The 26,419-nt window shown below is 38.0% G+C and overlaps 2 protein-coding genes across 5 annotated transcripts in view; one reads left to right on the forward strand and one right to left on the reverse strand.

Moving 5' to 3' along the window:
• SHC3 (SHC adaptor protein 3) overlaps positions 1-11,822 on the forward strand; it is a 39,349-nt gene extending 27,527 nt beyond the window's left edge. For both annotated transcript variants that reach the window (XM_039361422.1, XM_039361421.1), the window contains 8 exons: positions 4-57; positions 628-679; positions 1,947-2,073; positions 3,602-3,755; positions 4,865-4,961; positions 5,660-5,854; positions 7,729-8,024; positions 10,914-11,822. In XM_039361422.1, the coding sequence (XP_039217356.1) occupies positions 4-57; positions 628-679; positions 1,947-2,073; positions 3,602-3,755; positions 4,865-4,961; positions 5,660-5,854; positions 7,729-8,024; positions 10,914-11,042 (1,104 nt within the window). In that variant the 3' untranslated portion in view covers positions 11,043-11,822. The remainder of the gene's footprint in view (positions 1-3; positions 58-627; positions 680-1,946; positions 2,074-3,601; positions 3,756-4,864; positions 4,962-5,659; positions 5,855-7,728; positions 8,025-10,913) is intronic.
• The window catches only part of S1PR3 (sphingosine-1-phosphate receptor 3), a 44,497-nt gene that overhangs the window by 14,063 nt on the left and 4,015 nt on the right, over positions 1-26,419 (reverse strand). For 2 of the 3 annotated variants that reach the window (XM_039361424.1, XM_039361423.1), the window contains exon 2: positions 17,784-20,388. The exons of the other annotated variant lie outside the window; for it this stretch is intronic. In XM_039361424.1, coding sequence (XP_039217358.1) covers positions 19,101-20,231 — 1,131 coding nt within the window. In that variant the 5' untranslated portion in view covers positions 20,232-20,388 and the 3' untranslated portion in view covers positions 17,784-19,100. Of the gene's footprint in view, positions 1-17,783; positions 20,389-26,419 lie in introns of those variants that run through there. 3 annotated transcript variants of the gene reach the window in all.

Consider the following 26,419-nt stretch of genomic DNA (forward strand, 5'->3'; position numbering starts at 1 on the left):
CAGATTATAGCAAACCATCATATGCAATCTATTTCTTTTGCATCTGGAATAGACATGGTAAGTCTCTTCCTTTCTACCATTTGCTATTGATGCAAGAGGTTATTGTGCCCAATTTATTATTTATCTTTCTTGGGAAAAATTGCTCATTGTTACATCCTTGTGGCTTAGTGGTAATGGAGAAAGGCGAAGAAAATTTCAATTTATTTAAACATGCTTGTGATACATGAACATATTTTCAGTGGGGCTTACAATATGGATGACGTTTAGTCAAGATTTACCAATAATAATTTCATATTTTGTAACAGCTTCATTTAATGTATATTGAAAAATACAGCTCAGTTTTTAAAAACAGCATATTAAGCTTTCAGTTGATTTTCTAACTTAAATATTTGCTCAGTTGTTTTACAAAATAATCTGTGCAAGACGTTGAGAATGCCTGCTTGATTAATGTATCTGTTTTAAAATCTAATTGGATCAATGTTTGTAACATACTTGTCACCATGGGATCCAGACATAAGTACCAGGTTGCAAAGATTCAGATGAAAATTCAACTGACCTCTGATTCAGCGCAACTTTCATATTCATGACAGATGCTTCACTTTTTCATTCTCTATCCTCCTCCAACAGGATACAACAGACTATGTTGCATATGTAGCTAAGGATCCTGTTAATCACAGAGGTAACGAATGTCTTATCTTTAGTCTCATCTTCCTTTTGAAAGCACATATTGTTCAGATTCTCTTCAAGGAGCCACATATTTTATTTCTAATGGCTTCCTGCAAATATTTGGCTAGCAGTTTGCTTGTATTTATTTGTTTGAATATTTGTTTCCTTTATAACACCTCTTGCCTTCAAAATGATGAGGGCCAAATTAATAAAATAATCAAATATTTGAGACTGACTCTCCCATGTTTTTATGTTAGAAATAAGAGTTGCAATAGCAATAGCACTTAGACTTATGTACTGCTTCACAGTGTTTTACAGCCTCTTTAAGCAGTTTATAGAGTCAGCATATTGCCAACAATCTGCGTCCTCATTTTACTGACCTCGGAAGGATGGAAGGCTGAGTCAACCTTAAGCTGGAGAGAATCGAACTGCTAGCAGTTGGCAGAATTTGCCTGCAATATTGCATTATAACCACTATGGCACCATGGCTCTTTGCAGTGGAAGAAGAATGATTGTCTTAGCAGCCAGTCCAGCAGAGTGCACTGCATCTGCATGAGAGATGAACTTACTTTTATAACTTTGCTCCCTCAAGTGCTTTTCATAAGAACTTTGTTGAGGATACTTAGATATGTAGCATTTGCAATGCTCCTGGATTGGCTCCATGTCCCTGAAAACCTATGCCCTCCAACAGGAAGGGCAATATTCTCAGCATTTTATAAATGAAGTAGCAGAGTTCAGCAAAGGTAGAGATGGGCTAGTTTTCTTTTGTGTATGAATTTTTGATCATCAGATTTTTCAGAGAAGCTGAAGAAACAGTAAACCACCTAGTTAACTGCTGCAAGAGAATTTTTGATGATGCTTAAGCCACTTTGGGAGCTCTTTTTGGCTAAGAAGTGACTAGAAATGCATTATGACATGATCTTGAAATACCTTAAAGACTAATTGATGTATCAAACTTTATTAAAGAAATGAAACATGTTAACCACTTATATTAGGAGTAAACACCCTATAGTTCCAGCCAGATCTTCAAATTTTTGCTTTACTTTTCAGGGATAGCTTAGTGGCCAGATAAAATTTTATTTATTTATTTAAAACATTGTATATCAAAGTCTGGTGTGCTCCCAATCACGAATTAAAACAATACCAGTATGATGTCATTAACATTGCTTAGATGACTTTTTTCATATTTATAAAATTCAGCAAATAAAATTGGAAACTGTAATACAGATTTGTCCTGGATATATATTTGAATAATGGTCTTGTTTTCTCATCACTTCCAGCATGTCATATTCTTGAATGTTGTGATGGTCTTGCCCAGGATATAATCAGCACCATAGGGCAAGCATTTGAACTTCGTTTTAAGCAATATTTGCAGTGCCCTTCTAAGATTCCAGCACTTCAAGACAGGTGAGTAGTACTACCGAGATTTTTATACACATAGATTTGTTCATTTAGTGGAATACAAAGATTTATTTTACTCAAGAAGTTTAATACTAGATCTAACTGCAAATGTTTTAATTAGATCTACCTGCAAATGTTTTAACTAGAATGTTTAGATATGATAACTGAGTAGCATGCCAGAAGAAATTCTCTTTTGATACATTATCTTATATATTTAGCAATAGTACTTAGACTTATATACTACTTCATATTACTTTCAGCCCTCTTTAAGCATTTGTAAAAATCAGCATATTGCCCCCAACAATCTGGGTCCTCATTTTACTAACCTCGGAAGGATGGAAGGCTGAGTCAATCTTGAGCTGGTCAGGATCGAATTCCTGGCATTTGGCACTTAGCCTGCAATCCTGCATTCTATCCACTGTGCCATCACAACTGTCTATATCAGCTGTGCTGGCTCAGGAATTCTGGGAGTTGAAGTCCACGAGTCATAAAAGAGCCAAGGTTGACTACCTCTGCACTATATTATATATTTGTTATACTGTACATAATACAATGTGATATTATTTTGATTATTTTTCTGCATCTAAGAGGCTGAAGGGGCAATAAAGTTTATTAGAATACCTTTTAATGGGACAATAAGTTCATAAGATAGGAGACAGAGCAAATGTCTTTATGCGGAAGATCTTAGACAGTTGAATTGCCCTGCTTTTCTATTGAGAATTAGGCAGGGCAAAGTGGTATTTGTATATCATTGAGTTCTGATTCAGTGTTTTCATAAACTGGATAAATTCTATTGTTATTATTATCTTCGAATAACTGTTATTAAATTATCAAAGTAGATCTAGAAGTTGGGCTGAATAGTCTAGGAGCAGGAGCAGCCTTCAGTAAAAGTGAAGAAGTTCTTTATTTATTTCTATTCTGTTTAAAGGAACGAGGACTCAAATTGTACCATAGTAGAGCTTTTAGTCCCAATGCATCAAATCCTGATTCCAATAAAGAATATCCCATCTGTAACATACTATTGAAGATAGAAAGTGGCATCCTTCTCACACTTCATGTTTGTCCTTTGGAGGATGACATGAACTTAGAGAAAAATAGGATCCAATCTGGGTCGGTCACCGGGACCAGCGATTTTTGTCTTCTGAGCTTTTGGACTCGTACTACAGCTCATCTTCAGGGAGAAGATGGGCTCCATCTTCAGGGCTTCTGCTAGAGAGAAGTTTCCTGAAGATGGGTTCCAGTACGAGTCTGAAATCTTGGAAGACAAAACCTCTGAATTCTGCAACTCTGTCCTGGGATACGTATATTCGCCTTCATTCATCAGAGAAACATAGTACCCCAATAAAATAGTCCTAATTGCTTAATAATTAAAAGGTAGACTTTTACAGTAAACATGAACTTTACAATCCACCGATACTCTGTGATATAAAAACAACTTAATTGTTTATAAACCATTCCCATATTAAAATATTGTTTCCTTATGATAACAAATGAAGATAAATCAAGAAGCAATTAACAGAACCTCTCTCTGCAGGATGCAAAGTCTGGATGAACTGTGGATGGAAGAAGACCGCGAAGTGGCAGAACATCCTTACTACAATAATTTCCCAAACAAAATGCATCCCACTGGGGACCTAGTGGACGAAAGAGTCAAGGTCAAAATCCCCCCTATTTCAGATCCTGCTCAGGTAAGCAAAGCAGTCCCTATGAAGGTCACTTAATGGATTAAGGTTGAAGATGGATTGAAAATAGCTGCCTAAAAGAAGTTCTGCAATATCGTTTCAAAATGGTAGTATAATCGTATGCAGAAGAACAGCCCCATCATAAATCTCTATTTCTGTATTGCCACTGCTTATGCTCATGGGAACAAGATCTTCATTAGAGTTCCCGTTTACTGTACGTCTAAGGCGTATTTGAGCTTTGTTTTTCCTAGATGCATTACTAATTGGGCAGATATTAATAAATGTAGTGTCTTCATTTAAAATGCAATAGGTAGCACAAAGACAGCATTTAGGAGGAGAATGGTACGTTATATTGTTTCCATAAGTGAGCCATATATCAAAAAGAGATGTTGGTGTAGTTAACTCAAGAATAATAACATGACCTGATAACATCTCTTTCCTACTTGGTCATGTTTGAAATTAACGTTGGTTTAGTTTTGTTTTTCTCCAATGTACATTAACTGAGTTTCTAAATGTTCTGGTATCTTGCATCTAATAATAGAATGAAAGAAATATGTAATATTTATTTAATATTTAATGTTTACAAGATTGTGAAAGGAAAGCACTGCTCTGGTAACTTTTGTTCATTACACTCTCCTAATTTAACTAAGATAGTCTTCCTTCCTTCCTTCCTTCCTTCCTTCCTTCCTTCCTTCCTTCCTTCCTTCCTTCCTTCCTTCCTTCCTTTCTCCCTCCCTCCCTCCCTCTTTCTTTCTTTCTTTCTTTCTTTCTTTCTTTCTTTCTTTCTTTCTTTCTTTCTTTCTTTCTTTCATTAGGAGAGAGTGATTCAACTGGAGGAGTTCCTTTTATAGATGTAATATACCAGTTTTGTCATTTAGAATTACAGGGGTTAATAAAACAGGAAAAGAATGCAGTTTTCCAGAAGGTCATCATTACTCTCATCCTCCTATGCAAACTCATTCATGCTCAGGCATAGTGTCATACATGATGAATGAACGAAGACTGGGTTTGGGTAGAATTGCACCTGGATCAATCATAAAAAAAGACCTACTGATAATGCATTACAGTTTTTAAAAGTAATGTTTGCATGAAGAATATTTTTACTACCGCCTTAGTCTGCCTCAGCATTGGGAAAAGAGCAAACATACTACCAGAGCCAGCACATTAGAAACGTATGCGGTGAAGACCGGCAACAGGCACCCAGCAGGCAAGGTAAGCTACACTCTTGTATTTTATAGGTATTTATCAGTGTAATATATGTGAGAATCCAAGCAATGTAGGCTTTTATAATTGACAGGTTAAAGAATATTGTGTTAGAAGAGCTTTCTATTTTTATCCTGGTTAAATTTTGTTTTCACACTATGGTTCTTTAGCTATCAAATATACCTAGCAGAGTTCTTCTCTGTTGTAAAAATCCCACTTTAAGTTTACTTGAAGTCAGTTTTATTTAGCAAACAATAATTCCAAAATTAATTAAAAACTTCCTGCTGCCTATCTCTGTCACTTTTATTGTATTCTTCTAAAGCAGCAGGTGTATTTCAGATGAATTGCTATTAACTGACTTTAAGTTATTTATAATAATTAAATTTAGCTGTACTTGCAAAGGACAAGAATTATTAACATTTTCCCTTTTTTTTCTTATCTACTTGTATGCTTTTGTGTCCAGATAATGCTCTTTTACTATATGAAAATGAGAAAAACAAGGCTATAAAATTAATATTGAAACAAATAAGCATTTTTAAAACTGCACATGCCTGATTGTTCACAGGATAGGAATAAATAATATTGGAATGGTTCAGGGGTCAACAATGATGCAGAATGAATTCTACATAATGGATAAAGAGTGACAATTGAATATCTAGAATTGAAGCAAAATGACCATTGAAATCAAGATATGTTGGTTTTCACAGGGTCTTTGGACATTTACAGTATGCCAGAAGGAAAATCCAATGTTGATTCATCAAAGGAGATGCCAATGTATGAGAATACACGACATATAAATATGGAAACTCTACATGCTCTTCAGACAGAGGCTGAACATTTGTTTACTGAAAAAATAGAAAGCACCAAAGACAGCAGACCAGGAAAAGATCTTTTTGACATGAGTAAATTCATCTTACAATCTTTTAAAAATCTAATTTGAAGTAGATTATCTTTTTCTTTCTTTTTTGCTTTTTGGAATGTATTAAGTTGTCAACAATTTTATAACCACCATTATATTGGTTGAAAAGTGCAATCCTGGAAAGAGATTAAAATGGACACATATTGGCTAATAAATTATGGCATGATTCAACTTCCTCAACAATTGCTAAAAATTAGCTAATTTCGAACCAAATTTTCACATTCCTCCTGCTTTTTTGGGGGCGGGGACTATTTTTGACTATCTTGCTTTCAGAAAAACAAATGAGAGCTGAGCAGAAAGGCTCCCATTTCTTATGCAAGGAGGAAAGGGTGGATTAATTGAACTTCCAATCATTTGCTGCTGTGAGCAGTGATGATCTTCATTTTAGGACTCACAAAAATAATCAGTGAGCAATTTCCATTGATGTTCTAATTTAATTTAATATTCCAATTTCAATTGAACCTGGTCACAGAGAAAGCAGAAGAACTATTGTGAAACAATGCCTCCACTCCCAAGCCTGAAGCTGATCCAAAAGAATACCATGTTCAGTACTGCTGAGAGATCAAGAAATATGTTCCTCCATCCTGACTCTGTCACAGGTCATCAGTAAGCATGATCAATGCTATCTGCATGCTGAAGCCTGACTCTAATAACCTAGAATGATAAGCCCTTCCTTTGAGAATCTTCTGGACTTAAGGCCTAACCTTCCTCTCTAAAAAAGAAAGGTTGGAGTTTGGACAGAAATTGTCCAGCAAGCCCTTTTTTTCCCTTCCTTCCTTCCTTCCTTCCTTCCTTCCTTCCTTCCTTCCTTCCTTCCTTCCTTCCTTCCTTCTCAGTGCCTCTCCTGCTTGATTAAATTGCCTTGTGCTGGAAAATGGATAGAGATATATGTGACTAGTTCTCTTAAACCTCTTCAAGGCTTTGAATACCAAAAATCATGAGATCCTTTTGGATTGCAGGTTGAGGTTGGACCTTGGTTCTTATCCTTCCTTTTAGGCAGGGTCCAGAAAGTGGTGCTTGAAAACATTTAGGGATTTCTTGCCTTTTAAAATATATATAGTCTGCTAAGGTAGTAGGCTTGCTGTTATTCTTTTATTACATATCACTTCATTGTTCTGCAGCTTCTCTTTTGCCAAAGTTTTAATCTGAAAAGTCCTTTAATCACTTTATAACTAAATTAGTACAGAAACACTCTATGCTCTTCATAAAAATTATACTGAAATGTATTTAGTTTTGGGGAGGAAAAGTTAAATACAATTTCTTTTCTACCCAGCTGAATTACAACTAGTCCTCGACTTACAGCCATTCATTTAGTGACCGTTGAAAGTTACAACGACATTGAAAAAAGTGACTTCTGACTGTTTTTCACACTTATGACCGTTGCAGCATCCCCATGGCAACTGGCTCATATTTATGACGGTTGCCGTGCCCTGGGGGTCATGTGATCCCCTTTGTGATCATCTAGACAACAAGGTCAATGGGGAAGCCAGATTCGCTTAACAACTGTGTTACTAACTTAACAACCATTGTGATTCACTGAACAACTGCAGCAAGCATAGTCGTGAAATTGGGCAAGACTCATTGAACAACTGTCTTGCTTAGCAACAGAAATTTTGGGCTCAGTTGCGGTTGTAAGTCAAGGACCACCTGTAATTAAAAGAGTTCAGAGGTTCAGATTAAGCTAGTTTAAGACACCCCCCACCTTGGTCTCAGTGGAAGAGAACAGTAGTTGCAATTTATCCAGATATCTTTCCCGAGTACAGTATACAGAAAAATTAAGGAATTTGGATGGCATAGAATGATTGCTCGGCTACTTGTGATGCTAATTTCTCTCTGTTATTTCCTCTCTTTCTCCAGGCCCTTTTGAAGATGCTCTCAAGAATCAAATGCCTGGGCCTGTTTTGACTAAGGCTACCTCATTTGAATGTACCAGTCCTCTCCTTTCCAGAGCAAGAGGGGCAGCTGCAGCTGAAGAACTGAGCAATGAGCCCTGGTATCAAGGAGAAATGACCAGGAAAGAAGCAGAAGAGCTCTTAAAGAAAAGTGGAGACTTTCTGGTTAGGAAAAGTACCTCCAATCCAGGATCCTATGTACTCACTGGTTTACAGAATGGACAAGCCAAGCATCTTCTGTTAGTAGATCCTGAAGGAGTTGTAAGTATTTGATCCTAAGGACAGAGGAGATCCCTTCTTATTTTAGGTTGTAGAGACACAGCCTTCTGCCCTATCCAATTTCATCATTAAAGCAGACTGATTCACACTTACTTGCTAGTGGTGCAAGTAAGAGCAATAGAGAATCTTATCTTAGGGACCAGCCAAGGCAATTTTGAAGAGATGCTTCAGCTGGGAGGAAACCCACTGAAGAGAAGTCCTTCTTCTTGAGGGATGCCACCCAGAAGCCTTGTCGGGATTGGGTGTGTGCAAATCAGCCCTGATTTAGTTCAGATTGAAAACCTGACATTCAATAGTTGCATGGCTTGATTCAGTCTTGCATTTTGAAATTCATAGGCAATACGATTCAGCTGGGTATGAGCCGATAAAAGCTTCAACCGCAAGCATCAAAATATCTGCAACTGCCTCATGAAGGTAGACGAATGGGATTACAATTCAATGGGGGAGAGATCTTTAAGGGAGAGTGACACTGCAGAGGTTCAGCTTAATAACCTCAAGGATTTCATTGCAATAAAGTTTTGAGACATTACCCCTGCGTTTCGTTTCAGGTAAGACAGCAAGAGAAAGACAAGGCAGCCTAATCACCCTAAATTGCCCATCGAAAAGCCAACACAGTTGTGTGGAACTACTGCAAAGAATATTATATTCCAATTTTAAAATAAAACCTTTTTTAAAAAAAGAAAAAGAAAAAAAACGACAACCACAGTACTTTACTTGGCTGGCAGAACTTGCTGGCATGGTTTATTGGCAAGGGAATCCTCGTCTGGGAAGGATATGAAATAACCAAGATATTAAAAACTGCAAAAGTCCATTCTGCATCCAATTATCTTTTTTCTCTTTATATGATGTCTGAATCATAAGAAATCATTCTCTCATAATCCGCCTTGGTGAGATGCAGCCTTAAATACTTTGCCCAGTTCTGGGCTACAAGCTTTAAGATGGACTGAGGTTGGAGAAGGGAACAATCAGGGTACTATAAATTACGCCCTAGGATGATAGTTTGTAGTCATTAGCCATGCTTAGCTTTGAGAACAGCTAAGGGTATGTTACACACTTCAAATACTTGAGAAGATGTTTCAAAGAATAAGGTCATTCTCTCTTGCTCCAGATTTTGGATATAAAGTTTGGACTCCTTCCCTGAGCTTAGGCTTGAATCTGATGACCCAGATGCCATTTTTTGGCTGCTAAAAGTATTCAGTTGAAGGTTTGCTTTCTTCTCATCCCCATCTCCACTGCAAGCCTCAGGCTTAGTTGAAGACACTGTTGACTGTCTGAAGAGGAGAGCTTGGAGGGCACTGGATGATGGAATTTCCTATTGGAATTTCCTATTCCAGTAATATCCTTCTTCTTATACAGTATATAGACAAAGCCATGCCATCTCTCTCTCCACCTCAATCAAGAACAGTGACAGAACAACAGGAGAATGGTTTCTCTTTGTCTGTTGATTCTCACTCTAAGAGAACTTTCTAGGAGAAGAGTGAGACAGGAATGGCAAAGCACAGACACTGAGAATAGCAGATTATGTCATTTTCTCCCGTCTGAAGGCAAAGTTTGTGAAGAGATTCCCCAGTCAGTGTCGGAGAACTCAGCATAAAGTCGAGCCACTTGCTCCACTAAAGCTTTATTCGTATATGGAAGAAGAATTTCAGTCCTGTTTAAGCCCTCGTCAAGACCAGAAAGATGGTTGAATCTCTCCAAAGCAATCTGGGAGCAAATAAACTGATGTAATGTTTTGGATCAGTTTGGCAATTCACGTGTCAGATGATATGATTTTGACATATGCATCAAATTCATTTCAAGTGATCAGCATAACTAGCTAGATTGTACATAGAATCATTTTCTTCTGAAAGAGAACTAACTCTGCTGGTTCTTTCTGTGGAATCAGTTTTATTTACAAATAAGTCTCTATTTCAAGAATGCACCAGCAGATCTACTTCAGGTTCCCAGCCAATTTCTCTGAAAACTGAACCACATTCCCTGGAAGCCAACTCTGATATGGCTTGGATCATCAACCTTAATTTAGGCGGGAATTGCTTTCCCATCAGGAAAGAAAAAGGGAAAAATTCTTTTCTGATAAGGTTTTTTTATATTATTTGAAGTAGTATGGGTAAGTCTGTATCATCCCTAGCACCCACAAAAGGATGCATAACCCTTTTTATGGGCCCTAAATTTCACTACTACTTTATAGGCTGGTCTCTGGTTCTTGATGAAGAACCAAGAAGTAATAGATGTAACTTTCATGTCTGAACAGCAGAGGATGGTCAAAGATTATTCTCACAACATCAACGAGGCTGTATTAGGCTGAAGTTGCAAAACAGGGAGATGCTTCATAGAGAGAGAGGAGACATACCACATTTCAGAAGTATGATTCTGATTTTTCTGCTCAAAAAAGTTGCCAGTCTGTTAAAGATTACAGTTCCTAAGCTTGGATCTAAGCTTTTAAAGGATATCCCAGTGCTTGAATTTAACTTTCGTCTCCTTATTCACGATGTGATCCATGTATTTGCTCATTATTTACATCAGTTACTTGGACGTTAAAAATCTTCAAAGGAATATACAAATGATGAAAAGTAGTCTTTTTCACAATTGTAAAATAATGTTCTTATATTGTGATTTAGATTAGTAGACTCAAGCATGGTAGTTAAAGAAATAAGCATAGACCAAAGAAATAGATTCATTTTGAAGTTGATCCCGCACTGATTTTGTTGGTCTTCTCCCAGTCTGATCTTCCAAACCTTATAATTTTTCCAGACTGCCATACCTATCAAATTCGTATGACTGGATTGTCACATCTGGCTTTGGCCTTAAGTTAAGCATCAAAACTGCCTTCTCTGGCAAATGATATGACTGCATGTCCTTTTTTATTTTCAGATTCGTACAAAGGATCGTATCTTTGACAGCATTAGCCACCTGATCAAGCATTATCTTGAGCACAATTTGCCCATTGTCTCTTCTGGAACTGAACTCTGCCTCCAACAGCCTGCTGAAAAAAACCAGTGACTGGCTCTCTGGCTGATGAGATGTGCAACAAGCCACAATCAGAAATAAAGTGTAGCTGTAGGTCCATAGAAAAAGAACATCACCTGTTGAGGTTTTCTGAAGACTGAAGAAATACCATTCCTGCAGGGTACTAGAATAATATGTTCTTAGGACTTTGGAATAGGGAAGCATTTAAAAAAATACTGCTTAGGAGGATTTTCAGAAAAGTGTCTTTACTCATTCCTTAACAGGAACACTGTTTGTGTACATTCACACATGTCCCATTCTGTGTAGACATGGTAGATAGGTGTATTTTTGAAGTCAATCTGCTGAAGACAACAACCATTTTTCTACTCTTCAGGTGCAGTTTTAACAGAAGAAAAGATCTGAGTTGTGTATGATTGTGAAGTTAGAATATAAGTATCACAAGTCTTGTTTCCTTTAGAAAATTAAAGCTAAAAAAAAGGTAAGAGTAGAAATGTAATGTAATAAGCACAACAGTAGAAATCAAACAGAAAAAAAAATGCAACTAGCGAGCATCAGATAAAGGAAAATGACTCTGTGAGATAGTATTCCAACCGGAAACATTATCCCGAATCAACTTTTTAACACATTCTTGTTTCTCAAGTAAATGAACATTTCCCCACACTTCAGATGTCTCATTTTGGTTCCTATATAACACTACTCCAGATTGTTTGCGATTTGTTTTGACTTTGACTTGATGTGATCTGTGTATGAAGTACATGCATTCAATTTTCTAATAATATGCTATATGAAATTACTTTGATTTAATAAAATAGTGTTCAGTATCAAGGTTTTATTATACACGTAATTCTTCTTTTGCAGTCAAGTCTAAAATTATATGCCCATCTTTTTCTAGAAGAATGCTCGGGGTGTGTGTGGGGGGGGAAGCATATGTAGTAGGGGAAAGGAGAGACTGTCTTGCTGGACATGTTTTCTTAGAGCCAAAGACTATACAATATTTTTAAAAGGGGGCAGGTGGTGGTGGTGGTAATGTTATCACATTACAACAGTGGTTCTCAACCTTTTTAATGCCGCGACCCCCAATCGTAAATCGAGGACTACTCAACCGGTCGTAAGTCGAGGACTACTCAACTGGTGCAGCACCGTTTGCAGAATGGGACTTTTGGTGGGCTCAGCAGGGCAGAGACAGCCTGGACAATTCTTATTGGCTTTTGAAAGCCAATAGAATTAGACTCTATTCAAGAGAGTCTATTCTATTGGCTTTCAAAAGCCAATAGAATAAAAGGGAGTGGCACAGCTAAGGAAAAGGGGGGGGGGGAAATGGTGGACTGCGTTGTTTGACGACCCCCATGAAATGGTTGTTCAACCCCAAATGGGGTCCCGACCCACAGCTTGAGAACCACTGCATTACAAGGTAGAATAGGGTTTCCAGATTTTTCATCTTTTACTGATTTGGGGGTGGTGAGGCTATCTATTTAATAGCTATGTGAAAACTGCTGAAAAGTTTTTTTAACATTAAAATTAATAAAGGAAATAATAAAGAACATTATTATCTTATCCTCATAAGAATTTGGATTACTCAAATACCCATTTACTTTATAATTACATTTGTTCATATATTATAGATGTACCGTATTTTCTGGCGTATAAGACGACTGGGCGTATAAGACGACCCCTGACTTTTGAGAAGATTTTCATGGTTTAGAAAGTCATCTTACATGCTGGAAAATACGGTAATAAAAATACCCCAAAACCTCACCACACCCCAAATGATGAAATTAATTGCTCTGAGACTTTAAACAAAAATGTTGGATTGGTTCGATTAATAAAGGATAAGCCTATTGACAGCTATAAAAATATAAAGTAATTGTATACTTTATACCCTCAATTAGATTGTGGTTTTGGCAACAAAACCGAAATTATTTGCTGCTACCATCTTCTGGACTTTGAAACTTCCCAGCCTAGTCTACAGATTAGACTGGAGATTTCTGCCTACAGCCTAGAGTAGTGTTTCTCAACCTTGACAACTTGAAGATGTGTACACTTCAACTCCCAGAATTCCATGGCCAGCCATGCTGGCTGGATAATTCTGGGAGTTAAAGTTCAGACATCTTCAACCTGCCAAGTTTGAGAAACACTGGCCTAGAGAGTTTTCCGTGGCTTCTCATCCAAGGAGCAACTCATTTAGTTTTTTCCAGTCTGTGGCCACCTGCTTTGAAATTTAGATCTATAAATTACATTAATTGACAACACTTCTTTTAATATTAAATTTCTAAATACAAGATTTGGGAAAAGGGGGAAAATGAGACACTTGGTATAGAAGAAGGAGTGGGAGAACCTGAGAGCAGAGTTAAAAGAGGGATCAGCCTAGAATCCCTATGTAGCCACAGGTGAATTATGTCCAACTTCCCTTGAATTTCGTTGACCCTTATTTAACTCCAAGAGATGCTAACCATTAGCTGAGAAGATTTCTGTGCATAGGCATGATTAGCAATAAATCCTTTTAATTGGACCTTCGTATGTGGATTTGATCTTTCATGCCTGATCTGAGGGTATTCCAGAACTCTGGAAGTGAATTCTGACTTAAATGGACTCAAGCAGTTTACAATTCATCTTCACAAAAGTTTCTTTCAGGTATACACACCAAAGAATTTTCTGGCAATCTCAAGGATACTTTTTTGGATCAGCTGCATAAAATAATAGCCTAAGAAGAAATATATTAATAAAATTTAGGTAAATTAATCACCTCCCTGGTGTAGGAATATCTATATCATACCAATAACTGTCTTATGAATGGTTGCCATTAAAAAGATAATGATAGATGTCGGCTGTATCTTTGGAATTTCAGATCCCAAAGACTTTGTTCATTTCAAACAAATGCAATTGTCTCTATATCTATAGCCACTTTTGCATTGTCTACATAATAATAGTAATAATAAAGTTGGAAGGGACCTTGGAGGTCATCTAGTCCAACCCCCTGCTCAGGCAGGAAACCCTATACCTATCTATCTCATCATTCCAGGAATCATGGAAGCTAAAAAAAAAACAACAACCTTTTACTTTCTATAATGTTAATATTTACCTCTAAATGCTATGTATTTGTAGCAAGGTCACATTAAACAAATCTTACAAAAAGCCATTTCTAGTTTGGAAAACTAACATCTGGAGAAGATAACTGAACAGTCCTCCTTGCTAGCAGCCCAGTTGGCAGAAGTATCTCTTCATGAGTTATATTACCATTTGAACAATGATATTTTGTCTCCAACTTATTTCAGAAAAAAACCATAATTTCTTACAGAGTTTTAAAATTGGAAACTGATGAAACATTGCTTATGATTCAACTCACTTCACAAAGAACAGCTGCTAACCATCCTAGGCAGTTTCTAAAAAAGAAATTAGAAAATAAAGAAAACAAGGCTCTTGGCTGCTTTTGAACGGGAGGGACTTAAATATAGAAAACATGATTTTCCTGCGCACAATTTCAGCAAATACAAATCTGAAAGATTCATTTTTTCATTAAAAAATAAGAATCCTATCTATTTATATCTAGACTACATTTTTTTCTTGATGATTACTTTGTCCTGAGGACATATCAAATAGGTACTTAGCAGTGTGTGCAAATGCAATATTACAGCTTTCTCCAAATTTATTTTTCCAGATGTGTAATAGTATAGCTCTATCATCTAAGATAAGAAAGCATTTGCTTGAACGGGATAGGAAGGAGCTCACAAACTGAACTCATTAATAAAAATTCTGGAGCTCTTCTTCAAAATAGAAAATGAAGAATACCAAAACTTTCAAGTAAGTATAATTCTAAAGAATGGTGCTGTTCTAATCATCTGATTTAATACTTTATTGAAACATTGCTTCAACTGAAAGAGCATTGTCAGCCAGCAAGTCTTCTCTCCCACTTCCCAAAATATGTATTTTTCTGTTCATAATGAATAGTTCCAAACCTTTGAATCGCCAGAAACATATTAAAAAATATCATGTCCAAAACTAAATACTCAAACCAAACTTGGGGTACTAATTTATAATGATTACTTTCTCAAAAATTCAGCATTGGCAATCAAATAACGATCTCAAGTTGGACTTAGTACTGATAAGTTGCTAGTTGCATTGCAATCTATGAAATGCACAGGGCAGTTGTTATATTCTGAAGTTTTAACTTGGCCTGGAATATAGTTATAGAACAAGATAGGCAACATGGTGTCATCTATATATTTTGATCCCAGTATCCTTAACCATTGGCCATGTTTGCTGAGAATGATGAAATTAGTTCCAAATATCTGGAGGATATCAGATAGTTTATGCCAGTTTATGATAGTTTATTCCAGGGGTAGGCAACCTTGGCTCTTTTATGACTCGTGGACTTCAACTCCCAGAATTCCTGAGCCAACTGGCTCAGGAATTCTGGGAGTTGAAGTCCACGAGTCATAAAAGAGCCAAGGTTGCCTACCCCTGGTTTATTCTCTACCATTGGGAGGAAACCCATGGTCTAAATTTTTTAGTCAGTAGTAATTAAGGTGTTGTACTAGAACCAGGGAGATCCAGGTTCAAGTCTATCCTCAAGCATGAGAGTTTACTTAGTAATTTGATAGCAGTTATCATATCTCAGACTACCTAAAGAAATTGTGAAGAAACAAAATGGGAAAAGGGGGGAGGCTCTATGCAGAGGAAACTATAAGTCTAATTAACAAAATGGTAAATAAATAAAGCAAGATCTTCTTGTAAAGTCACCGTCTGCTTGGACACTGTGGTACAGCAGAAGTGTTCGGGAAGGCTTCATGAAATGATAAATGATTTTGTAGGTAAAATGAGGACCCAGATTGTTGGGGGCAATGTAAAATATATATACATTGCTTACTGGTGTACACCGCTTAGAGAGTGCTTGCACTTAAAGCGGTATATAAGTCTCATAAATAAATAAAATAATAAATAAATAACAATTATCCAATCTGTACCCAGGAACAGGAACCGGAACCACTGAGAAAGATTCCTTTGGTAAACGTATCCTGAGTAATGATGACATCCAATCTGGTGCAGAGTTTTGATATCTTGGCATTTGCTAGATTACTATTATGTGAAGTTGGAAATCTAAAGGATGTCTCCCTCGTTAAAAGATCAGCTGCGATTTTTGTTTTGCATCTCATCTACCTCTGCAGCCTTGGCTCGGCTGCAGAAAGCCAGCACCGCTTTCCCGCCACCCAGTTTCCTGCAGGATAGCTGTTGCTCATGACATTTTGTGGGCTGTGCAGATTGATGGGTGGACATACTTGGCTTTAGGAAAAGGACTGAGTCAGGCAGTCTCCTATTCCTTGCCAGCATTTCAAGATGTATCTGCTCTCACCCTTCCCGTCTCGTTTTTTGGTCATCATTTAGAAAGAGGACTTGTCTCCTGTTCTTCCATTTTGATTTGTAGGTGTAACTGTCAATTTTCTTCCCAAAAGAACCCCATCTAAAGAAGTGATGTGTTTGGAAGGAACAGCCCTCGGATCTCCCTCTTGGCAAGCAAGCAATATGAAATATTTGCATGGTGGAAGCAATTTCCATGATCTGTAGTGGTCACCAGGCATGGCCAGGACGTGGCTTATTGTTGACTGTATGGTGGGATAGGCATTGCTGTGGTTCAGATCCCAGACTGGATTCGATCTCTCCTATAGAGAATTCAGACATCACACTTTCTCCCCCCCCCCCAACAAAGTTTTGAGAGGGGCTCCCGAAAATTGGCTGATTCTATCAGTCTGTGGCATTTATCTGGGAAAGATTGTATTTGTCATTACAGCACATATTTAAGGAAATGTTTAAGGCTCATGGGGAGCTGCACCAGGGTAGAGAGTAAGAAATATGACCTTGACAAAAATAGGCCAGATCTGTTAAAACAAGGCTTAAGTCCAAAACGAGCAGAGTATATATACAGGGAATCCTCAGCTTAAAAAAAAAGAACAGAATTTCCATTCTTAAGCAAGATTGTTCAGTGAGTGGCACCTGATTTTACAACCTTTTTTTTTTTACCGTGGTTATTAAGCAATCACTGCAGTTGTTAAGTGAATCATGCAACCATTAAGCAAATTTGCGTTCCCCCATTGACTTTGTTGGTCAAAAGCTGGCTGGGGAAATTGTGAATAAATAACCCTCAGAATGCTACGTATATTTTCATTATAATGTGTGTGTGGGGGGGGAAGGTTCAATAACTTTTTCTGTTTCAGTAAATCAAATGTGGTTTTCTTCCCATTTATTATCTGTTCCCTTCCATCCAAACAAATCATATGGGAAAAGCATAGATTAATGTCTAGGACAGGGGTAGGCAACCTTGGCTCTTTTATGACTCATGGACTTCAACATAGCTGGCTCAGGAATTCTGGGAGTTGAACTCCATGAGTCATAAAAGATCCAAGGTTACCTACCCCTGGTCTAGGAAGACTCCTAACAAGGAAGATTTCAATGTAGTGAAAAGATTTCAATTTGAGCTAGATATAACTACCAATCAATATCAGCTGTAAAATACGATTTATGATTTGTATATCTTTGTCTAAGCAGTCACAATTTTCCTGTGCTTTATCTTCTCATGATATTGGGGGAGATCATATCATTTCCAATAGACCATTTATCTGGTTCTGTTATGAACAACAATAATACAAACTGATTTCTCAATCTGTAACATTCTTCCCAAATAGTAAAAAACCAAAACCCACATTAAAATATATAGATGAAATATAAATGAAATTCCAAGTCACGTTTTAATTTTACCATCAAACTATATTAAATTAAAAAAAACTGTTTTAGTGACAAAACAATGATTAGGATTGTTTTTTTTTTTTACAGAATAACACAGAAATGGCTTCTAGTCACAACTGCTACATTTGCATTGGAAATTTGCATTGGTAAATGCAAAACTGGTTGGATTAGTTGAACATCTATTTTCTGTCTCACAAAACTTACATAAAGATGTTTTCTTCATTTACTTAAAAAATATTTGAAGATTACATGTTCACAGTACTCATTACATTAAGGAGTTATATTATACAGACTAGCATATTATAATGCCATATAATGTAAACCTATGCCACACAGCAGGCATAATAAAAGAAAATCAAATACAAAGAAAAACAAAAGTTGGTGCCTCAGCTTAAATTCCCCCCTTTTCCTCTTAGGATGCCTTGATCCGTGTACTTCAACACAACAAATGCTGAGCCTTCCTATTATCTGTGACTGTTTATCAGGCCTGGCAAAATAAACCACCACATTCTAACTTAAGCTCTGATTTCTTGATCTAACAAATCTCAAAATGTGTGAATAAATATTTGTGAAAATGTTAAGAGAAATCAATGACAGTGCAGTGCGGCCTGGATAGAATATCCCTATATTATTCACCTTAAACTGCAGGATAGAGGAGGGACAGTCTCATCTCCTATGGCCAATGCACAGTAACCGTTGAGAAGGGCATTTTGTACATATATACAGCAGGTTGACCAGCCATAGCCATCAGATTCTCCCCCCCACCTTTCTCCAGATTGCTTGCTGAATTACTAGGACATCACAGAATGTTTATAGATATTTCTATTACCAAAGAGGAAGCCAGGCATATGATGCTAAAGTGTTCAGACCCATTCTTAAATCCTAAATGTTGACTGTAGATGGATGTCAGAAAGATCGGATATGTGCAAGGTGGGCTGAGGAAGACTCTGCTGGGGTCCTATAAGGGAAAGACTTCCACAGTTGCATTTTGGAATATAAGAAGTGAATTTCATGTAGTGCTTTAATCAGTGGCCATTTATACATTATTTCTCTAGCAAGTACACTTTTTCAATTGAACTGCGTCGAAAAAACCCCCCATATCAGGATAGCACTTTTTTCTTTACACAACCCTCAAGAGAACTTGCAGAGGCAGCCAAACTTTTCTTGAATCAGTTGGTGAAGAACCAAAACTCAGTGCTCAAAATAGGCACTTAGAATTAAGCAGCCATCTCAAGTTTGCCCCTCCTATGAGTTAAGTGCATGAAACTCCACTTAAAAAAAAAAAAAGACACCTTTTCTTTTTGGCTCTGTAAAAGCCACAGGACAAGAATCCCCCAAGTGCCCCCTCAGCAGGCTTCACTTGCAGACGTTTCCAGTATAAAATGGAGGTTTATTCTTTTCAGTGATGCACGACAAACTTTTGGTTTGCACAAAGTTATCATTCAGTTTTGGTGTGTTGCTGCTGCTGGATTTGCTTCGACTCTGATCCGGGGTGGGCTGGATAGGCAAAGACATGGCAACATTGTTCTTCACCAGGCAACCACACACCAGGCGAAAGAAGGCTCGGCGCATGTCTTTGCTTGCCAGAGTATAGATGACGGGGTTCATGGCTGAATTGAGGACCGCTAAAGCTATGAAGCCGTCTTCTTGATACAAAATCGAGCACTCTTTCACTCTGCAGGCCACATCAATCAGCAACAAAATAAACAGGGGGGACCAGCAGGCAATGAAAACCCCAACAACGATCACAACGGTCCTCAGCAATGCCATGGACCTCTCCGAGTTGTTGTGATTGGTGACATTCCGACTGCTTGATTTCACCAAGATGTAAATGCGGGCATAGAGGATTACAATGGCCACTAGGATGGCTATGAAGATAATGGTGCAAAACGCCACATATTTCTTGGAGTATAGTGGTAAAATGGTGGAACAGTCTCTTAAATTTCCAATACAGTTCCAACCAAGGATGGGCAAAGCTCCCAGAGAAAGAGAGATAAGCCAGCACGTTCCAATAAGCAGGAAAACTCTGTACTTTTTATTTGCATCGTATGGCCTCATTTTGATCATGGTCAAATGCCGTTCGATGGCAATAGCCAACAAGCTGAATGTAGAAGCACCCAGCGCCACAAACATGCTGCCTTCCCGAACAAACCAGATCCTGGAAGACAAAGTCAAGGTCTTGTTTCCTGACATCAAAATGTTCACTTTGTAAACTATTCCCGCCAACAGGTCACAGAGGGCCAGGTTGCCAATAAAAAAATACATGCGGTTGTGAAATCTGTTGTTCTTCCAGATGGCAATCAGCACCATTAGGTTCTCCAGGATGATAAAGCCACAGATAATGAGAAGTGCAATGATTGTCAGTTTTTTTTCTTTTCCACGGCTAAGCTTTCCAGTATAATTGTAATGAAGTACTATCACTGGGTCCACGACTTCATTTTCCGGAAAGAAAAAGACACTAGGGGGTGCTGTGCTGACAATAGCCATGACTTAATTTGAAAGATATCCACTGTAACATCAAGAAATGTTTGTTCCAATTGTTTCCCACAAGGGGGAGCCCACACCACACTCTTTAGAGTACGGCTCTTTAAAAATATCTCCAAACTGGATGCATCTCAGCATCTTCAGGCTCTGGGGTCAGGACCTTTAAAAACAAGTAAAAGACAATGTTAGCCAGTAGGCTTAACTTCCCAAATCTCATGTTGTAACAAAGCAGAAACAGGAAACTCTCACTTTAAATAGAGAGCAATCAGATCCTCGAGGCAAAGGAGATAATATCAAACAGGTGAGGCTACTATTATAAAGGACTTTCCCTATCAAATACATTGGCACTCTGCCCCCAAAAAGCTAAGATCATTTTATATCATCAGGTAGGACTGAAGAACTTGAGCAAGTTATTACATATTAAGGGAAAGGACAGAATTAGGGTAGGAATTGCCTGAAGTATTTGATGATACTGGCTCTTCTCTTCCACCCTTCCAATCCAGAGTCATCTGAATAGAATTCAAGGCCTGTTAAATTAGTTGAGCATAAGAGAGAAGCAATGCCACAAGGATTTCTCATTTCTGGTAGTAATAATGCATTAGTATAAATTCATAACCCCTCCATTTTTTGTCCTTTCAAAAGACCCCAAAAGTGCTGTCAGGCTGTTCCTAATTATAGAACTGATCCTGACTGCAACTGTCTGAAATGGTATCTTAACTACACAACAGACTGCAGTCCAATACAAACCTTGCCTGGGAAAATGTTGCATAGAACTTGAAATAGATTTCCTTCACTTCACAGGCAAAATACTTGCTGGTGAACCCCTCCACTTCTTGTTTCTTACCTCCCCCTCTTTTGCACATTTCCCTGTTTTATTAGACAAAAGCATTTCAATTGTACTTAAAAAAAAACACATTTCCCTGTTTTATTAGACAAAAGCATTTCAATTGTACTTAAAAAAAAAAAAAAGGACAGCACCACTTGTAGCATCCTCTGGACAGTGTGGCTATGAATCCCAGTCTAAAGATTCAGCTTTGACAGCATCACTAGTTGTAATTAGAAAATCCATCTATCTAAAAGTTTTTTTGCTGACTATTCAGTATTAAGCACAGAGAATAGATTGAAAATCACACAGTAGTTAGATTGCCCAGGTGTCTTAAGAAAGCAGTTCTGATATTACATTAGGTAAAGCATCTGAGTCAACATACACTCTTCCAAGTCCTGCCCTGATTCATCCAGTCCCAAAAAATAATTTATTTTTCACAGGGCTTTTATGGATGGTCATTGTCATCTCCCATGGTTATGTTTTCAGTCTGCTCAACAACAAAACTCATCTAAGCCAATTATATAACGGTAAAGAATGAAACTAACTAACTAACTAACTAACTAGCTAACTGCATTATTGAATGTGTGAAGTGGCCATGCTTTGCCCCAATATGATACTCCATGCCACTGAATCACTCCTACTGTTTTTCTTTGGCTCAGCCAAGATCATCACCTTATACCCAGAGCTGGGTGGGGGGAGGAACCACACCAGAACTATAGGAAACTCTCACTTTGCTCTTTAGAGCACAGAGAGGGTCATGTTTCTTTATGAAACAGCTATACCTCTTCAAACTTTGCACAGCCCAGAGAAAATGAAAGAAAGAAATTGATTATTAGGCAAGCCATTACAGCATTCTCTGGTCATTTAAAAATTACAACTCCACATTATCAAATTTGAAATGACTAGATGAAGAGGATAGTCTTTGTCAAAAAAGATATTATTGCATCACCTGATCTCCTTGAAGAGATCTCCCTTTATGCAGACTCTTCAGTTCTTCCTTCCTCTTGAAGCCACTTAATGCATTTCAATCAACCAAGAGTGTCCAAGGATCATGACTTCTTTAGCAACTGAGTTTTTGACCAGGGTACATTTCTCCCTACTGTCAATGAATCAGATCGAAAATGAATGAACCACCAATGACATGCTTCAGAATTGATAAAGTACGCCAGGAGGATTACTGACATAAAATTGAGATTTGGCATTGGAGCAGGCACTTTCCTAACCAGTCTGACAACTTATTCTATCCTTCCCTTGCAATGCCCGGTATGCTTCCAAAAGCTTTTTTCACAACATGCATTGGCTTGTTAAATGATTAAAATTAAATATGATTATTATCTAGCTATTCTCTACTCTTATATCAGAAATTATAATTTGGTGGCAATTTGCAGAGAAACTCTGGGGTTGACTTTGAAGAAATATGCAGCTCTGGCATGGAAGTTGTCTATGTACAAACATCAGAGTCAAGGTAAAAGGAAAGTGGATATTCACACAATGCCAGCACACATATTTATTAATACTATATTGACATTTCTATTATCAAGTCAATATTAGTTGACATGGTCTGTTGCTTATTGTTGCACCACGTACAAAGCCTATGCACTAGCGTCTTCCTGCTGTAATCAAATTTCTAGAGGACACACATATTCATTTTTAAGCACCGAGTCCTGCTGGAAAAGTAGGAGGAGTTTGCAGTGTTTCTTGCATATGAGGAATGTTTGCATCCATTGGAGGGGATGCTTGGCTCCTCCTCCTTCTCTTTTTGGCATACCACTATTGTATACGGTACTGTACGGAGAAGATAACCTAATTACACAAAGAGATTGAAAGAAAGAATTCCCCAGCAGGAGAATATGCAATATATTGAGCAGAAAAGAAGGTTGCCATTGTCTTGGCTCAGACACCTTCACTGAAAGTGAATAGCAAACTCTTGGCACTGCTATAGACTTTTAACAGAGTAAACAGGGGGCTCCTGTTGCCTCCTGACAGCCTTAAATGATTAGAGCTGCCCATTCAAGCCTATACTGGGCATTCAGAAGGTGCAGGGAATAGCAAGATTAGTACTCTGGAAGTACAAATGTTGGGAATAAGGAATAGGGAATAAGAGAAGTGATTGAAAGGGGAGAAAGCAAGGCTTGTACCTCTTTTTTTCAACTTCCCAATATATGTTTTATATTCAGATTCAGCTACTGGCAGCCCTGGGATGCTGGGGAAAGAGGGAAAGAGAACTGCAGAGAAAAATGCAGATGATGGGGGGAGGGGGGGAAGAGACTTGCCAACAAGCTACTTTGCCTTACCCATGCCTCTCTTTTATATAGTTGCTGGTGGCAGTAAAAACTCCCAACAAAGTCTTAGCTAAAAGCTCCCGTTTTCTAGATCCCAACCTTGCCATTTTCCCAGTAGCTCCTATAAGGAGATTCAGCGAAGTTGCTAATTACCAAACACAACACCCTTTGCTGTTATTCTAATATTTATGCAAACATAGCAATTTAAAATCAGAAAAATTAGAAGTGGGGAATTTTGCTTGAGGCGGACCTGGAATCAATTCTATTGTCCAAACAAAAGAGAGGTTAAATACATAAAACCTCTCCATCAGGGGTTGTCTGGATACATTTCCAAGAATTTCCAGCCAGCAAAGAGAGCTTCAAGTTGAAAAAGCAAGGCGGATTGCTAGAACCTGATAAAACTACGGGAGAGCCTCTTATTTAAACCTTCTGTCAGATGAGAACAATTAAATATGCCAGCAAAAAGAGCATACACACGATTTCCCTATGAAACATGACTCAGTGGACTAAGGCTAAGAAAGTAACTGAGAACTAGATTACATAGACCTTGGGAAAGCCCACCATCTTGCAAAGTTTACTGGATGATCTTAGGCCACTCATTATCTCCCTTACTAATACCTAACACAGGGATATTGTGAAGATAAGATATGGATTGGGAAACCACGTATGGCATTGTGAATGCTTTGGAGAAACAATAGGATAAGATAATAAGATTATCTCCTGATAAAATACTAAGCTTGGACTTCCAAGGCAGAACAAATCTTCCTCAGATAATTGCTAAGTCCTATTTATACATTGATTCCCTCCTTTTTTTCCCCCTTGATAAACAGAAAAGTGGAAAACCTCCCATCCAACTGCCTTTAAACCACTCCACTGCACCAAAAGGAATGGGACCCACAAATGACACATTTTACATCAGAAAAAAAGCACGTACATTTCAAGGTCTATGGAGAATCTCAATCATCCAGGTCATGATTGTCTCAAAGGTGCTTTTTTCAAAAGACAACTGGACTTTCTTGGATTTTTTTGTTCTTTGAAAGTGTTTCGCTTCTCATCCAAGAAGCTTCTTCAGTTTATTTAAAGGCCATATCTTAGTTCTTTGACACAACTTCTGGATCCAGAAGGGGCAATTCTAAAGCACACAAGCATGCTAGGCAGATAGCTGCAGATGACACACCAAATCATAAATTTAATACTACATTATATTCGGCACGTTGTGGCAGCTATTATTTATTAATATGTTGGCTATTCTATGAAAAATAATTTCATACTAATCAAAGGAATGTAGGCCAAAGTAATAGACACAGGGTCTATTGTCCAACACCTCCAATCCTTGTCCTTGAATGCATAGATGATCAGTCCGCAACCCTAGAGTAACGTTTGGGCCTAAATATTAATTTCAAAACCCTTCTGTAAAAGATCTGCCACTTCAGATAGAAGAAAGAAGAAAAAGAGTGGTATGAAAGAATAAATATCTTCACCCATTTTGGGTTACAGCCAACATTTGCTGCTTACTTCAACCCTGTCCATCATATGTGCCTCTCCAAGGCATTATCCATTCCAGACATGTCTTTCATCACTCAGAAAATTGGAAGGGATGAGGCAATCTGGAAAATACTTTCTTACAGATACTCATGTCCAAGGGCCCAAGACAATAAAGCATTTCATGTAAATTTTATATGCTAAAAGCAAATAGCAGGTGGATATAAGAGGAACCTTTAAAATCTTCACACACACACACACACACACACAAATCTCGTGGCTCTGCCTACTTTTGGATTGTAGTCCTTGAAGAAATGCTGTTATAAAGTCTGCTCTACATGTTTAAGCCACTGCAGCCCCCCCATCTATTACTACTTTATTAAACTTGTATGTCACTTCTGATGGAAATGATTATTTTGCTGTTTACAAATGGAAATGATTAATCTAAAGGAAAGACCACCAGGCAAAGGTGATACTTCCATTATTTTGAATATGAACCTGTTAAGTCCTTCGTTCGATGGCGAATGAAGATCACACATGGTAGAATCAATAGCTCTTTATTTCTCCTTCTGCTCACTCCAACAACAACAGCCAGGCTCGCAGGCCTCCTTTTTAGTGTCCGGATCCCCGGGCAAAACAGCAACATTTAATGGCGTGCTTTCGTGCCTTGTGCATGCGCGCAAGGCTGGCACCTCTCAGTCTGGTCCCGGGCAGCTTGCAGAAAGCCTGGGACCATAGCAATGTCCCGAGCCTGCTTTTGCAGGCTCAGGACACAACAGAACATACAAGAGATGTTATCAGTATCAGGTTCAAAACCCTAATGTATATTATGATATATCATACATGTATATTAGAAGACTTCCAACCTGGTAATGATGCCATCAAACAATTCGTCTAGAAACTGAAAGGCTTGTGTAGATCTGGCTGTTTTAAATGCCTTTCAGAGATGATTGATCTAATATTTCGTAACTCAAGGGTCTCCAACCTTGGCCACTTTAAGACTTGTGGACTTCAACTCCCAGAACTGAAGTCCACAATGAAGTCTGGGAGTTGAAGTCCAGACGTCTTAAAGTGGCCAAGGTTGGAGACCCCTGTTCTAACTGATATCAGAACATTCCAAGAAGGTGTCAACATGTCTTCCCTTAGGTGTGCATTAGCTACATCAACCAATGCATGTTTGTCATAATTCTAAAAAAAGGCTCCAATGCATCCAGAGGTATGTGTCTGGAATGCTCTACATTTCTGCAGTCCTTTCCTATTGGCTTTCATCTGTAGCCTCACCGTGATCAACACGCATGAAGCATCTAGGTCAGGCCTGCATAACATATGGCCTTCAGGCCACAAATATCCCACCAAACAGGCAATTTTTAGAAAGTAATAATTCCACTACTCTGCTCCATTAGCTGCAGAGTAGCTGAGCAGCACGCCAAGTATGTCTTTGCATCCTGCAATGATTTTTAATTTATCAGTGTCACCCTGTCCCTTTTACAAGTTGTTCAGGCCTGATCTAGGTGATGGGATTTGATGTGTTCCAAACCCGATTCACATATTTGATATCAGAGGCCACCAAGTGACTGACAGCTAGTCTGACGGAAATCCAT

Source organism: Crotalus tigris, unplaced genomic scaffold, assembly GCF_016545835.1.
Source record: "Crotalus tigris isolate CLP2741 ecotype Arizona unplaced genomic scaffold, ASM1654583v1 scf7180000019264.1261149, whole genome shotgun sequence".
Classification (NCBI taxonomy): domain Eukaryota; kingdom Metazoa; phylum Chordata; class Lepidosauria; order Squamata; family Viperidae; genus Crotalus; species Crotalus tigris.